The sequence below is a fragment of the Microtus ochrogaster genome, unplaced genomic scaffold, assembly GCF_000317375.1.
Source record: "Microtus ochrogaster isolate Prairie Vole_2 unplaced genomic scaffold, MicOch1.0 UNK1, whole genome shotgun sequence".
NCBI classification, from domain to species: Eukaryota; Metazoa; Chordata; class Mammalia; order Rodentia; family Cricetidae; genus Microtus; species Microtus ochrogaster.
In genome coordinates this window covers 32,848,905-32,865,964 of record NW_004949099.1, presented here as the reverse complement: position 1 = coordinate 32,865,964, position 17,060 = coordinate 32,848,905, and the positions used below count along the sequence as shown (strand labels likewise).

General features: G+C 47.3%; 1 protein-coding gene across 7 annotated transcripts in view; it reads left to right on the top strand.

Moving 5' to 3' along the window:
* The window catches only part of Cacna1c (calcium voltage-gated channel subunit alpha1 C), a 562,276-nt gene that overhangs the window by 425,140 nt on the left and 120,076 nt on the right, over window positions 1-17,060 (top strand). For 4 of the 7 annotated variants that reach the window (XM_026788226.1, XM_026788225.1, XM_013352952.2 and 1 more), the window contains exons 10-11: window positions 6,055-6,145; window positions 13,237-13,263. In XM_026788226.1, coding sequence (XP_026644027.1) covers window positions 6,055-6,145; window positions 13,237-13,263 — 118 coding nt within the window. Of the gene's footprint in view, window positions 1-3,657; window positions 3,733-6,054; window positions 6,146-13,236; window positions 13,264-17,060 lie in introns of all 7 variants that reach the window. The other 3 variants (XM_026788224.1, XM_026788222.1, XM_026788221.1) reach the window with 1 other exon arrangement.

Here is a 17,060-nt window from a genome sequence, read left to right as displayed (position 1 = left end):
AAAACACAAATTGCTTTGACTCTCAAACCTTTGTCAAACCCCTTCTGAGATTTATTATTTTTTTTTACTTATGTGGATGCAGCTGTTCATCTTCCAATGCACGTATTACATTATGCTGATGTTGTGGGACCAGGCTGGAGCTAATTTCCTCTTAAGGGAAACATGAGTTTTGATTCACCGGCCCAGCCCAGATCAGCCCTGCCCCTTGTGGGTCTGTTTCCCGAAGGTCCGTCCAGAGGGAGCTGTAGTTTTGCAGGAAGCTAGCTTCCTATAGGGGACCACGAGGGCCAAGAGCTGTAAGCCTCCTCGTTGACCACAGCTGCGGGAAGACTGCCAGATGAGCTGTGCCACCATAATTCAAAGACTCCACGTGGTGTCTCATGGTGGAGTCCCAGAGCCCAGGGCTAAGATTTCCAGAGGGTTTGTAGACTCACACATGCCTGGAAACACCCAACTGGACAACAGCTTAGATCTACCCTCCTCTGAGGTATATTATTGTGTGGTCTCCACATTATCTCGTAAAGAAATTATATGTGGAGATTGTGATGATTTATTACAATTTCCACGGTATCTACCCAGTCATTTTCCAAGCAAGCCGAGGAGAGACACTAACTACACCTCTCCTGAGACAGAAACAGACTACCAAGTGCCACTCAAGCAAGAGTGGCTACAGAGAGTGGATGTTAAGAGGGATGGAGGGTTGGTACTTACTAATCTGGGCATGAAATGAGCTGTTGGCAAAATACTGCCTAAGTGGGTGTGGTGGCTTTTAGCTATCTGGTAGGGAGAAGAAGGATCCTTTAACTTGAGGAGTTTAGGCATCCTGACAGCCTCACAGGACCCTGTATGCTAAATAAAACAGGAAGAGTAGAGTCTGTGCAACTCATTTTAGGCATTGCTGCTAAAACTAAGAAAATAGTGATGCCACCTGTCACTTGCAATGACAACTGTGAATTGCTTTCTCAAGAAATCTTTATTTTTTGTTTTGTTTGAGAGTCTTCCTTCCCAAACCACAGAGATGCACATTTGGTGATAGTGCCTGTTAGCAGTAAAGTCAGAAAATGAACTCCATCTCTAACCTGCTTCCTCAGCCTCTTCCCTCAAAGCTGCATCAGGTTGGGCTGGGGAGACAGTTCGGCCAGTAAAGCACTTACCGTGCAAGCGTGAGCACCTGAGCCTGACCCCAGCACGTCACTAAAGCTGGGCCTGGTGATGAGCGCTTTAGTCCCCATGCTGGGGAGGCTGAGACAAGTGGACACCTAGGGCCTGCTCACCGGCCAGCCCAGCCAAATTGGCAAACTCCAGTTCCCAACAGACGCTTGAGGTTGACCTCTGACCTCCATCCACACACACGCTATCACAGCATACACATGAATAGGTATATACATTATACACCACACACACACACACACACACACATGTACACACACAGAAACACAAAGGCACACACAGACACACATATACAGACACACACACACACACACACACTGTGTTTATACAAAGGGTATGTCCTCACAACATGTCTGGAGAGACACAGCCAATCACATAATCACATTGAAATGGGGTGTCCTCTGACTCCGAGTTCCTTCCCATCTTTCGGCCAACCACCTTAGCTAAGTAACCACAGGTGGTCAAGCTTTCTGGCTCACCTGTGGGATAAGTGTCTCACATTCATGGTTCTAGACCTAAAGACTCTGAGCACACAGTTCCCCAGAAGTCTGCCTTAAACAGCAGCTGCCAGACTACTGTGTGATCCTTTCCTGACAGGAGCACAGACTTCATTTTCAGCTGTTTTATTCTTCCAGGTGCTTATGGAATAAGCTGTCATAAATGTGCCATTCTGGCGGGAGACGTTCATGTCAGCCAGGGACCTTTAGATGCGACTTGACCCGCAGAGCAGATTGAGTGGAGACCATGCAGGTCACGTAGGGAACTGAGCCGGAGCTTCTGCCAAATCCCACCATGAGTATCCTGACCACGTGTGGTTCTATCTGAACACCCATATATTTATCGGGTTCCTCATATGGCGTTTAAAGTTATCCGACAGTTGTTTCCGAAACTGAACTGGCTGTGACACGCTTCTTGTCAAGCCAAATGCTGGACAGTGCTGCTGTCTGACAGCTCTCTGAGCCTTGAGCCACTGACCAGCATCCTTGCGTCCTCAAACCAGCCACAGGAGCCTGGCAACAAGCAGCCTTCTGCTTCCATTTCACACCCCCACAGGAAGCCTGGTCCTCGTGGAACCCCCATTCTTGCCTTAGCTCTTGTTCTAGAATGCACCTCTCTAGAGGGGCCATGGGAGTTAAATCACTTCTGTGTTTGATTCAGGTTGGATTCTTTAGAATAAAGAGAAACCCCGGAGCTGATTTGAGGGTTGCTGTTATCCTACCCTGTGTTTTGTACACTGGAGACATGGACTTTCCTATAGGTGGACAATAAGTTTGACCCATTTCTGGGAGGAGCCAGATTTCTGAGTCCCCACTAACAAGAAAGCCCATTGGGTATAATCTCAGTTGTGGGAGACTAGAATGAGCTCCCTTCACTGCCTTTCCTGGAGCACGTGGGCCACTTGCCTGTTCTCATCCACACACACACACACTTTCTTATAAGGCTCTCTGGTAACTTCCTTCCCCGTCACTGCTGCTCCTCATCAATAAGCCATAGTCAACGTGCCCTTCGCTTGTTTCCCACAGCGGCTCTGTGGCTCACAGAAGCACACAAGTATGAGTGTTATCAGGAGAAACACTCTTGCTGGGGAGTTAGCTAGAGCGTTGGCTCCCGGGACTTCAGGCCTCTGTGTAGCCCAGACTGCCTTGTCCTTTAGCTTCTTCCTCTTCGGTTAAGCCCAGACACGAGCAGAACAGAGCGTGAGGCTTTCTGTACACAGGAAACTGAACTCCGATGAAAAGTGGATCCCCAAGACAGCTTCCCAAGACTCTCAGGTTATTCCTCTTCAAAAGGAAATGGAATGTGAAAAGGACTGTGTATGAATCGCATGCATAGTATATGCAAAACTGAACAAAGTAAACATTCAAGGGTGAAATTCAAAGCAAAGCAGGTGCATATGTGCTCGGGTTGGAACCAAGACTGAGGCATTGGGGGAGCCTCTTACTGAATGAAAGGCAATGACTGAGCCAGAGAAGGGAGAAAGTAGATCAATAGACAAGTGACATCATCGGGGGACAAGTGGGAAGGAAGCACTGGAGCCCACTGAAGCTGGCATTTACGGTCCCTGTGAGGGGGGAGCTTGAGCCACCTAGCCAGGGGGACGGGGCAAATTCAGGCACTAGCTTGATCTCAGCAGTTACCTACTTAAATCTGTAAACGGGACGCCTTCCAGTTGGCGGACATAGATAATAGGAAGTCCCAGTTACGTGTGCCAGTGTGGTTGGGAGCCTCTTCTAGCATCCGCCATTTGCTTTACTAAGGGTCCATCATTTGTTTTATGTTGATAATTCACGTGACTTAAGGAGTTTGACCAGATTTTGTTTTGTTTTCTTACATGTCTTGGTTTATGCTTTTCATGGTTTTTGTTAATTTTTGGAGATAAGAGTGTTCTATGTAAGAGCTGGGTTGTTTCTTATGCCTGTGCTGATTGCATGTTCTCTGTTGATGTCTTGTCCCTGATCTTGACACTGGCCGTCGTGTCTGTGACAGGAGGTGCCGCGGCGGGCTTGCTTGATCAGAAGAAAGGGAAGTTTGCTTGGTTTAGTCACTCTACAGAGACCCATGGTAATGTCTCCTATGCTCTCTGTGTGTAAATGTGTATTGGTCCATACAGATTGCATGGGAGAATGCTGCTCTTGATGTCTGGTGTTTGTGTGTGTGGGGGGGGGGTGTATGTGTGCACAAACACATGTGTGCTCTTCTGTTGGTATATGTTTGTATGTGTGTGTGTATTTATGAGGGGAGGACCACTGACCCTCATCTCCTCCACTGGATAGAGTCAGCAAGCTTGACAACCAGCACCAACTGTTCCCTGATAGAAGATGGAGTCATTCCTTTAGATAGTGACAGCCAGAACCAGTCACTGTAAATACAGAATGAGCCCCTGTACTGGAAGTACCTTGACTTTAGAGGATATGCTTACTCCTAAGACTCAGGCTGCTTGTTCCTAGTTTGGGTGGCTTCTTGAGCCTAGAACCACTACTCCCGCACCAGCCTACACCCATACAAGGGGTTCTCTGACAGCCACGTATCAGAGTCAAGTGGCTTCTACATAGGGCTCAGACCTCCCAAGAATGACACCCGGAGTCCTGGGTGACTAAAGATAAATGAACTGAAAGGCGAAGTACTTCTCACTGTTACAGCTTCTCATTGAATGTGGATTGTCTACAACCCATGGAAGCCTCTGAAGGCCCCTATTCCCGGTCCCCAGTGCTAAGCTACCTCAAATGACTAATCCCATCCAAAGGCCTTAGGCTGTGGTGTCACTGTCATTGCTATAAAACTGAACATTGCTGGACTATTCTATGCCATCCAGTGGTGTGCCCAGAGCCTGGCTCGGCTTCCCTATCATTGACTTATCCTAGATGTAGAGAAGAGACTTGGTCTACACTGGAACAGTCAAGGTGAGCACGGGGCAGGGACAGTGCCCAATCTCTCGCCCTTTTTAGGTGACCTTGACCATCATACCCGTTCTCTGGCCTCACTTTCTTCTCCTGTAGCATAGAGTCGGGTAATCTCTGTAGTTTCCTCCAGCCCTTAATATCTTTTTCCTCAATTTGAGGCAGAATCTTAAGTCGAAGAGAACTACTCCATGTGACAGTCAGAACATAGCAACTCATGGGTTTCCTGTTTATGTCTTCCATTTTTTTGAAGTGAAATTCTTTTCATCCACCTGACTTGCCTTAAACCAGAAGAAAAGGAACTGGGAAAAGTGCACCTCCATCCACATCACCATGTGACCTAGGGATGGTGGCCCATGGGAACTTGTCACTAGCCCACATTCTAACTAGCCATAGACACTGTGGCTGCCAAGGGCTGGTGATTTCTTACTGGATGAGGTTTATTCTGGAGGGAGTGCTGGTCCACATTGGTCTAAAGAAGGAGTGATAAAACCAAGGAATTCCCTAGGAGTTGTGGTACACATCACTAATACCAGCACTCAGGAGGCTGAGGCAGGGGAACTGAAAGTTTGAGAACAGCTGGTAATATATCATGACCATATCATTTTTTTTAAAAAAAAAAAAGTAAATACACACACACACACACACCTACACATATATGGATTCATATTATATTAAAAGGATGATGGCAGTTCTGAAAAATCTCTTTGAGCTAAACTTTTAAGTTCATTGAATAAATGATACTGGAAGAATTTATCTCTTCTAAGCCACCATGCTGAGTCTAAGCTAGAAAACTCCCTCTGGAAATCTAGCCTGCTGCTGCCATGGTGAAAGATGCTGGACATTGCTTGGGCAGATCGGCTCCAGGAGAATCAGGTCACTAGTATCTTTTGTGTCTGCCCTGTTGTGTGAGGCTAAACCCATGAGTTTGACAGTGGCTGGTTACTTCAAGCCCAGCACCTCAGGTCAGCCTTAAGTGTCACTGCTTTATGACACGGTGCACTGCAGAAAAATAATGTCCTCAGATCCATCAAAGAAAAAATTTGAGTAGCAAAAGTGCCCTTCCTGCAAACAAGCTAGACTCCAGTCTTAGGTGGGAGCTGGCAGGGGAAAGAAAGAGGGCAGTGGAGTCTTGCTTTGGGGGCTTCTCTCCCTGTGCTAAGTTGACGATGCAAATGGAAAAGTTCCCTGCCTTTCTGGGACTATGAAGTTGAGGGCAGATGAAGGATGCCACCATCCTTCTTTCCCAAATGCGTCCTGTGAGGTCTGATCACCAGGGTCCCCCCACATTCCCGCTCATCTGCAGAGTCCTGGCAGCTGTCTTGCCCAGCCGGATGAGGACAGTGTCAGGACCAGTCCCCCACAGACAGGCCAGCATGTGGTGCCCGGCCAGCCCCGGGTTAGAATGGTACGATATACACTAATACTCTTCTGCTCTTTCTCTCTCCCTACCCTTAATGCCTTCTGTGCCTCCGTTCCCTCACAGTGAGCATGCCCACAAGTGAGACTGAGTCTGTCAACACTGAAAATGTGGCTGGAGGTGACATCGAGGGCGAAAACTGTGGAGCCAGGCTTGCGTAAGTACCCATAGCAAACTTAGTGCTGAGTTCTTCCTAAGACATGGCCTGGGAAGCTGGCTCATGGAGTCCAGTGGGGTGGCTCCTCACTGCAGGGGTAGAATCAGAGCCATGGTTGACAACCTGTGCCCTGTGTGGAGAGAGAAGTGACCTGGGATGAAGCATGGCCTTGTATATGGTAGTCGGCTCTTCACATTGAAGCTTTCACTTCTGTGAGGGCCACCAAACTTGGATGCTGGAGCCTTTCAGCCCTCCAGAGAAGTACAGAAGTAGGGTGCTCAGATGTCTCTTTTGTTTCTTTATTCCCTATCATTTATATTTTTTCATAAGAGCCAATAGATCAGGTCCTTGTAGCTACATGGTCATCCTTTCTATTCTGACAAACATGGCCTCAAAGTAAATCACCAACTAAGAATTCCACTGCCTGGGGATGATCCTCATCCTGTGCAGCTCTGAGCAGCCCTCCTAATGATGGAGAACCAGTGCCTGGTGTACCGCCTGGAGTGTCCTCAGCCTAGGAGGTAGCAATACTGAGCATCTGAGCCTTCCTCCCAACCCCTGGCTGCCAGGAACCTGTGACTTAGCCAGATAAGAGTGCTGTTGTTTATGGGAGCAGTTACATGTGGATGTCACGATCTGGAACACAGAGTCAGGTCATCCACATCCATGACCCTCACTCGCTAAATGGAGGGGAAAATGATTTCATTACTAAAAATGGCAAAACCAGGTTGATTACTAGTGTCACAAAAGCAGAACCTGGGGACAAAGAGGTATGCCACTAGGCAGAATATGCCCACTAGGTCGCCACGCCCAGGCTTCACTTTGGGAGGCCATGACCGCTTTTCCTCTGGCCAGGAGCATGACAGCTGTAACCTTGTCTTGACCACTGAAGGAACTGCAGAGAGAAAGCGCTGGGCAGGATTAGCCCAAGTAAAATGTGTCTCCAAATGCTCCCTGGCTAGAACAGCACCTTCCCGTGTAGCGTGACTCACTGCCAGGCCGGCCCAGCCTCCTCACGACAGTAGCTGCAGGCGAATCTGAGTGTGCCTGGGAGTGAGCCAGAAGAGGGAGGTGAGCAAGACTGAGGAGCAGTGCAGCCCGGTTCCAGGGTACGTGGGGCTGTGGCATCACTCACTGTGACAGTGGCACCAGGGAGTCTGCACTGCAGACTTCTCAGCGCTGTCGCGAAGCAATTATTGTCAAAGTGTTGTTAAAATATGGTGCTAATTACATCTGTAAGCAGTACTCCTGGCCCTTTCTCTTCTTTTCTCTTTTGGAATTCTACAAAATAGCACTCGAGTTTCTAGAAGTGGCCCCAGATAGCAATGATAGGGGCAGGCATTTGGGGCCCTTCTAGCCCATAAGTTCTAGGTCCTTCGGCTTGCTTGACATCAAGGATGGGGAGTTTGGAGAAAAGATTATCAAGGTTATTACAGCGCTGGCTTTGGGGCGACATGGCCCAAGGTATAAACCAGGAGAGGCCAGGGAGCTGGTACCAGGAACTCACTGAACAGCACATCCTCAGAGACCATGATGCTGGCTGGAAAGCAAACACAATTGTCCCCTGTGGAGGGAAACTGGTGTCGCTGGTCTGTCAGTCACCTCCTAGGAAGATGTGCTCTGCTTTGAGGCTGATCTTATTCCTACACATACTGGGGTTGATAAACATCTACACTGTATACAAGAGATACGATTGTGGTGCCAGAATTATAACATGCACTTCATCCTCTAGTGTCTTTCCCCATCACCAGCAAGACAGCGTTGAGCTAAGATACCACTGTTCCCATCAGTGAGTCGGCCTGAGAAGAGAAGCAGGCTGAGGGCAGAGTGAGAGGTCATTGCTTTATATCCTCTGAGTTAAAAGTCTTAAGGTCAGGACGAGGACTTGCATGTAAGGAGAAGGCTGGGGTAAAGATGTCGCGTGGGTGGCAGAGGGGTGCGGAAAGAAGGACATCACTTATGCAGTGACAAGGGAAGAGACAAAAGAAGGGCTCACCAAAATTTGATAAGACAAATTGATACCAAGGCCAAAGCAGGATTAGAAGAGGAGGGCCAGCCTAAAGGATATGCAGGTGCTGTGTGGACAGCTGGTAGAGATGGAGACTGGCATTTGCGGCCACTGATAAGTCACAGTTTGTTCAGAGAGGTGCAGGAAGCAGGAGACGAGTACCAAACTTGGAGAAACTGACGCACAGAATATACAGAAGCAGGCAAACGGACAATCATTCTGGGGGATATGGGAGGGAGATGTGGGAGGGAGATGTCAGGAAAGCCCTCTTTGGGAGAGCCTTCATGGCGGTCACACCCTGTGCTGTTTCGTAGAGATAATAGTCATCCGGAAAAGGAGCACTGACTCCATGAAGCTGACCGTCTAGTGTGGAAGACTAGAAATCAGGGTGTTGTGGTGCGTAAAACAATGAAATGTGTCCTCAATAGCGGAGAGTCCTGGTTTGGAGAAAACTAAGGGCCAGCGTGTGTGTGAGAAGCGGTATTTCAGGGGCAGGGCAAAGACGAGTAGGCTTCGCAGTGAGCTTCGTCTTTGTTATAAAACAGTAAGAACACAAAGCATGTGAGGGGGTCCGTTTCATGTCTTGTGCTCTCGAAGGATCATCTTGACATTAGGAGCCATTAGGAAAGAGGCTAATATACAGCTGCTAGTTTATGGGGTAATGGCAACCTCAGGTAGACTTGTAACGGGGGAAAGAAAGAATACACCCATTGTCAATGTCTCCTGGAGCTCTCTACTCTAAGGAGCTTGGGGGTATACTGACTCTGGGAGCTACTCTCTGTGAGGGGAGGGTGGAAGTGTGTCAGTGCAGGGCACCCACCAAAACACTGAGGCCATGCAAAGGGAGAGAGAAATGGGATAGGGAAAGGAGAAGGTGCCACAGGAATAAAGGGATGGCATTCACTGCCATCAGGGGGATCTTCAAGGCACTGAGAAGGCAGAGAAAATCAAGAGGCTAAAGAAACTGCAGAGGAATTGAACACAGGAAGTCGATTTCCTCTGCCTTGGGAAATCAAAGGGAGCCAACATCAGACCTCAAGCAAGCACTCTTTCTAAGCTCCTGCAGAAGGCAAGGCTGGACACTGCCTTCCAGGGCTACTTAAAAGGGCACCACATCTGGCTCCATGTGCAATCACAAATGACTAAGGCACCTGCGAGATACAAATGGGAGGACCACCAAGGGACCACTAGGTGTGCAGCTCTGGCCATTCTGGGGACCGACACTGTTGATGTAGACTTGGCATCTTTGAAATGTGTTCTTGGTACTTTTTATAGCCTAAAAGCACTAAAATATATATATGTGAATCACTAAAAATTATGTGAATCTAGGTGGGGATTAGCCACAGTGACCCAGCTACAGGCCAGATGGGTCATCTGCCTCATGTCAAGGGTCACATGAACATCACTGAAGGCCAAGCTGAACTAGAAGTCAAGTCTATTGTTTGCCTGGGAGCCTTGGAAGAAGCAGAGTGGTCAAGAGGATCCCCTACAGGCAAAACCCGTGTTCCAGGAAGGAGGGTCAGGCTAGAAATGGGGAGCAACTGGGTTTAGCACCCGATAACTAGAGAGATGTCCAACTTCAGCAAACCCCAGGATATGTCCCCTCTCGCCATAACAACTAGGGTCGTGATCAAGTTGTGGGATTAGAGAAGCTGAGTCAGCTGTCCTTTAGCGCAAAATGAGAGCAATTCAGGAAAAACACTCTTCCACTGCAGGTAGTAAGTGTAAGGTACTTACGGCCCAAAGAAGGAAGGGGAAGCTGAAATCATGAACAGCTTCCAAGGAGTTCAGATATTTGTCAGATAATGATCAAAATACAAAGTGATTAACTAAAAGGGAAAATGGTTTGGGAGTTGTCTCAAATTTTGAATGCTAAAACCAGGGAGGAACATCTTGGTCTTCCAGGTTGGTCCTGGAGGTTCTTGTGAGCACAGGCAGATAAACAGACTTAAGTCCCCGCCCAGGGGTGTATTCTGGAGGTCTCGTGTGATAGCTAGTTATTAACCTCCTCCCCTTCCTTGCCTTTAACAAATCCACCAGAGACATGAAGTAGGGATGGTGTTGCACTTGTATATAAATGATAGAAAAATCCAGAAACTCCGGAGCAGCTCATGCCCATTGGGGATTGGGTACACTGAAGGCTTCTGCTGTTCCCAGGACTCTGCATTCTGCACGGATATCAAACATCAGTAGGAGGCAAACATGCTAAGATGCTCACTGCTCTTTGGCTCCTCTCTCTACAATGAGACCAGCTGTCCAGAGATGGAGTCTATCACTACCCCCAGGAGACAGTGGGCCGTAGGCAGTAGTGTCCTATTTTGTGAAGTCCTGTAGCTAACTGCTCCTATATTCAGGGAGTGCTGAGGAAACAAAGTCTTCAATCTTATTAAAAGTTCTAATCCCAGCTCTTCGAGGACCCACTTGAATGCTAGTACTCCTTTCCTATATGCTGCTGAGGGTCAAGGAAATATGCTTCTATTAAAACAAGGGGATATATTGGATACAGAGAAGACAAAGTCATGCTCACAGGCTCCTGCAAGCCAGAAGAAGCCTTCTTCATGTGAGGTGTACAGGGTTAGACATCAGGACTCAGAGCCAAATAAGCAGGAGGCTCATGGACCATTTCCTTTGGACCAGAGAGTACAAGGACACCAAACAGTGGCCACACATGAACGAGGATAAATTCTCACTCCGCTCTGATCTCCCTTTATCCCATATCACAGATTCATTTTCTTAAGAGAACTCCGAAGTTCCTTGACAGGGAGTTTCTAAGGTCTCACTTTTGCTTGTGACTTTAATTGAACTGAGAGTGAGACTTGCAGGAAACAAAGGATCTGAGTTGAGCCAGGAACCACTGAGACCCTCTGCAAGAAAGCCTGGAACCAATACCGCAGTCTTAAAGATCCCTGAGCTCAGCACGTCCTTGCTGCAGAGAGTAGCCTGCCTCCCTGTCTCCACTTAGCAGCTAGCAAACATTTCATCCCCCATTAAACGGTGACTCTGGATGAAAAGATGCTGCCCTGGGCTCTAAGTCCCCCTCCCACATGCTCAGTTAACATGTGATTAAACCCTGCAGCCTAGCAGGCAGTCTTGGGGGTGGAAAAGGGTTCTTAGCTAACAGTTCAGAGCAATAAAGGCACTTGGGCTCAGCTTCCCAGTGCCCTGGAGACATAATTATCTCATGCACGATGGCTTTGCCACCTGTCACAGCTTCTGCTTTATTTTTTTTAATAATAAAAAAAAAACAAGAAGGGTTGATGTTTTCTTGTTACGAGACATAGCTTGCTTTTTGCTGACTGGGACAACATGGCTCCAAGCAGTCACCTTCCAATGTCCCTACAAGAGTCTCTGGTCATTGTCATGTCTCATTTGAACTCTGTTCTTTGTGGCCATTTTTACTTACTTATTTTTGTTTTAAAATTTTTATTCATTTTACACACCCACCACACTCCCCTCCTCGTGTTCCAACCCCACTCCCTACCCCAATCCATCCTGCATCCTCCAAAAGGGTAAGGAAGGCCTCCCATGGGTAGCCAACAAAGCCTGGCACAGTAAGTTGAGGCAGGACCAAGCTCTCCTCCCCCCGCCCGCATCAAAGCTGAACAAGGCATCCTCCTATAGGGAATGGGGCCCACAGAGTCAGCTCATGCACGAGGGATAGATCCTGGTCCCACGGCCAGGGGTTGTGGGCATTTTTAAATTTAAAGTGATTTTGTTTGAGAATTTCTTGCATGAGTACTGTATTTATATCATTCTTCTCCCCTTTCAGCACCTTCCATATCCCTCCTATTCCTCTCAACCTCATGACCTCATTCTCCTTCATTATTACTGGTATATATTTATAAATATGTGACCCGCTGAATCCACTTGCTATTGCTCATATGCGGTGTGTTTACAGCTGACTTGGGATTGGATAACCTGCCAGGGCCCTCATCCCTGGAGGAGACAGATTCCCCCTCTCTTGGCAGCATTGGTTGCCTGTAGTTCTTCATTTCAGAGTGGGCCTTTCTGAGATTTCCCCCGTCTGCCCTGGTGTTGCCATTTTACAAGTCTTGCCATGGCTGTCTGAGTAGTCTCAGTCAACCTGCTATTTTGTCTGTGTTCCCCTTTCTCTCAGCCCCAAAGCTAAGCTGTAATGTACCTTCAAATATTTGGGGTTTTTTTTCCAAAATGTTTTGTGTTGGTTACTTACATACTCCTTCCTCCTGTTCCTATCTCTTCCCTTTCTCCCCCTTCTCCTTCCCTCTCTCCCTCACTTTTCTGTACATTAACAAGCCTCTCTCTTGCCCTCTCTCCTCCTGCTAACTCTGAGTAGCTTTCCTGGAATCTGTTCTAGATGGACGGGACAGTCCCACAGCCTCCCTGGAGGGAACTACCTAATCTGTTCTAGAGGGACAGGACAGCCCCACAGCCTCCCCGAGGGTAATACCTTTCAGTACACAGCGATCCTTCAAGGCAGTTGTTGTCAGGACACTCCACCTGTGCTTAGATCTCCAGAGCCACACCCACCTTCAGTACACACAATGTCCCTTTAGAACCTGAGGCTATGTGTTCAGATCTAGCAAGCAGCTCTGAGCTAGGAAAACAATGACCTTCCCTCAGGCTGTCTCAGGTGGCCTCACCTGCGTCCTAATCCAGCTCTGGTAAAGATCCTGGTGGACCACAGTGAGCTCTGTGCCCAGAGTTCTCTGTTGTCTGCAGGAGAGACTTTCCATCTGCCATGGCTTTCCTCAAGGGGTGCTGTGCTCAGCAGGTCATGGAGATTGAGGGCAGACACGGATCCTGTCAGGACTGTGTGCTCCCCTCTCCTGTAAGCGTCACCACACTTAGAAGATACTAGGTCTGTAGATGTCCGCTGGGCCAGCCACATTCAAGTGCACAGAGTCTAGGTTTGTAGATGTCCGCCGGGCCAGCCACGTTCAAATGCAGAGCGTTCATTCTCTGCAGTGTTATCACTAGCCCCACAAACCCTTCCAGTCCCCACATAGTCCTGGGGAACTCCAAATACCTCGGGAACGGCTAAACACTCTTTATGTGGAAGAAAGTACCTTGTCTTTGCTAATATTTCCTTTTCCTCTTTCAGCCACCGGATCTCCAAATCCAAGTTCAGGTGAGTGAGATGCAGATTGCTCTCCTTCCCTTCTGCCCCTCTAGCTTGATTCCCAGCTACAGTGTCAGAAGACCAAGGTAAGTCCCATCAGCTTGGACCCTTCTGGGGGTGTAACTGCTCCCTTTGATATGGGAGTTCACAGTTTGGTCAAGGGAACTACCTCAAGGATTGAGACTTAGGTTCTCTTGGGTAGGCTCTGAGTGGTTAGAACAAACGTGTCTACTTCCTGCATAAGATAAAGTAGGTTCAAATAAATGTGTGAACATTTGTTACTACTTGGCATACGGCACAAGTTTAAGGATTATAGACAGAATATAGATTCTGCCACTGCTTTGAGACGATATCAGAAGCTTCCAGAATACCCACCCTGTGACTTGCCTGTGGCTGCACATCTTCCCACTGCATGCAACTCCTTGCAGGTCCCAAATGTTCTCTACTCCTCTTGCACACTAAGACTTTTGTGGGGCTTTTCCTCCACCAAATTCACCATCTACGTCTCTATCTGGAAACGTCAGGCTTGTCAATCAACTCAAAGGTTACAGCATCTGTGGCACCCTTGGCACACTCCCAATGAGACTAAAATGGTCTTACCTTCACCCTCCATCCCTGCGTGCTCAGCCACACCCTTCTCCTAGAACTTACCGTATTACACTCTAGATATTGATTCAAAGGCCTGATGCCTCCATAGAATTTTGCACACTGCAGGCTGCTCAGTGCCTACCTAGCGACCCCAGGGGTGGACTCTGCGAGCTCCCTGACTGCTTGACTGGTTATATATCTAGGATGGGAATGCACATTTAATTCTACAAAACCTATACATGGGCTAGCCTGGCATACAGCAGGTCTATCTGGTTTGGACATACCCCACTGTTGAAAGGAAACCGCTTGTTGGTTTCCCAGCAGCCTGGCAGCTCAGCCCTGAAATAACCATTCAGAAACTATATTGATGAAATCACTGCTTGGCCCATTAGCTCTAGCTTCTTATTGGCTAACTCTTATATCTTAGTTTAACCCATTTCTAGTAATCTGTGTATCGCCACAAGGCTGTGGCTTACCAGCTAAAGTTCCAGCATCTGTCTCTGGTGGGGCTACATGGCCTCTCTCTGACTCTGCCTTCTTTCTCCCAGCATTCGGTTTAGTTTTCCCCACCTAGCTCTGTTCCCTTACAGCTCTGATATAGGCCCAAAGCAGTTCCTTTATTAACCAATGATATTCACAGCACAGAGGGGAGTCCCACATCACGTTACTACAAGCCATGTCATGTGCCTATATCACACCCCTCTAGTCTTAAAATCTCCACTGTTCTCTGACTCCCAAGCTTTGTGGTCCTCTGTTCTCCCTCTCTTCACACTTTCATGTCTCTCATAGACCATAACTGAGTTCTGGGAACCAGAAGCCCCAGAGCACATCCTCTAGCTACCTACATCCCCCTCTCTCTGAGAACCAACCAGATAGAGTGGTAGGCTAATTATTGACATTTCTGGAAGAGCCTGAAGAGCCTGTCTACAAGCCCCAAATCCTTAAGCCCCCCCCCATGACATCCAGGTGTGTGTTTCTAAGCACCCAGGTGTTTCTAAGCAAGTCCCTCTAACTTCATGACTTTCAAAACCCAAGCATTAAGATTAAGTGAGGACTCCAGAATTTGACTCCAATTCCAATACCTCCTTTCTCCCGTCTTCCATTGGGATCTGAAAATACAGGCTTCCTTCCCCCATATTGTTCTTTCAAACCAAGGCCTCCTAAGTATAAACATCCCTGGTCAGATCTACCAGTGCTGGCTTTTATTACATGAAAGGGAGCTCTAACACACAAGAATCCTCTCTAGATCGCCCCTCTTCATCTCCTGCATGAGGAAAAGTAGCTGGTGTATAATAAGAATTCTGTAATATTTATGGATAGATCGATGGATCGATGGATTGATGGATCACCTGGTCTTGATAAAACAATAAACTTGACAGACGTTCAAACAAATATCATATTTGACAAGTACATGTAACTATGAACAGTTCCAGGGCCCCCACACAGTAATAGTAAAGAGATTAAATTTTACAGTGAAAATATTTCCCAAATTCTATTCTCGCTACATGCAAATGAGGAAATCATAGATGAATGAATGGATAAACACAATCTGGAGACTTGTGCAGAAGATTCCATGCGCGATGGACACTCTTGCATTATCAGGAGACCAAAACCTTTGAATTGGGCAATCTATAGTGTTAGGTATGTCCTTGAAGGTTAACAATCTTTTGATCCTTGGGACTTGGTCCACTCTGCATCTCCCAGCCACAGGACTCTAATTGTTTACTTTCAGGAGTGGGTGCTTCTCTCTATATATTTCCAGTTTAAGGGAAGTGCAGAAATGACCTTGTATTCACAAATGGCTTCTTGTCAGTGGGTGTCTGTAGATGATCCCTGAGGCAGAAAAGAGCCCAGAGTCACAGCTGGAGATGGTCTCAGCCATCCTGCAGGTCGAGTCCTGGCTGGTGTACTGAACCTGTTTCTGTGCACGCTTTGAAAATTATTCTAGTGGCCATGTCAAGCAGTACAGTGGAGCAGCAGGAAAGGAAACATTTTTATTTAAAGCACTGCAATGAAAACATTGTCATTTCGACAGGAATTAACATAACACGTTTTAGTGAAATGGTTTCTGTTCTTTGTTGCACCATGACTTTTAGCAACTTAGCATGTACCTTACATGTACTATGTGTAGCCGGGCCGTGGTGGTGCATGCCTTTAATCCCAGCACTTGGGAGGCAGAGGCAGGCGGATCTCTGTGAGTTCAAGTCCAGCCTGGTCTACAAGAGTTAGTTCCAGGACAGGTTCCAAAACTACAGAGAAACCCTGTCTCGAAAAAAGAAAAACAAAAGCAAACAAACATTTACTATGTATATCTTAGTTTGGATTGGTCATATGTTGCTAGGGGCTATCACCCCAGGCAAGGGGATTCTAGGAATATTGAGCAATACTACAAGCAGCTTGCTAACCTAGATCCTGATGGTGTCGGGTTAGAGAACAGCTAAAGCTGGTAATGGATTGAAAATGCTCCCAGAATTATCAACATTTACCAAATAGTTCTCTCAGTTGGAGAAACAATTTAATAGTGACAGTAATAGAATTTGAGCTTCAAATGGGCCTATTTTAGGTGCAGGACCGGATGATACAAAGTTAGTTAATTTTCAGAGAATGGTTGAATAGAGCTTGCAGGAAAAAAATGAGACAAATTAGATGATAGTTGGGTTTTTGATAATTCAGGTTTTCAAGTAAAGGAAAATAAAGAATTGGCTACATTTGAGACTCACTATGCATCATTGATCCAGAGGCCTGTTGGAGTCTTTCCTAGCACAGCTATGCAGAATTCAGAGCAAATCGCATGGAGTTCCAATGTGAAGACTCTCCAGGCCTAGTCTTCAGCAGGAACTGCCTTCCACCTCATTGTAGTTCCGCTGTGCCATGAGAAACCAGGCATAAACCCAAGTCCACCCCAGTCTTTGTAGCCCATTTTTAGGCTACTTACTCATAAAAGAATTAAATGTAGCGGTTTTTCTCTGCTGTTTGTTTCCAGTTCTGCTGAAGATGGAAACTTGCTCCAGCTACCAGGCAGCCTGCTGTGTCCACTGTTCCCTAGTCTCGGTCTTGTCAGCATTTTCATGATGAGAAATCCAGTTTGAGAGCATTGTCCTTTCAACTTCCCGAGGCCAGGGGGTTTTAAGATTTGCCTTTATCGGGGAGTTGGACCTGGGGCATCCATCTGCGTCATGTCTCACACAACCTATAAGCCAGCATCTTACTGTATGAGA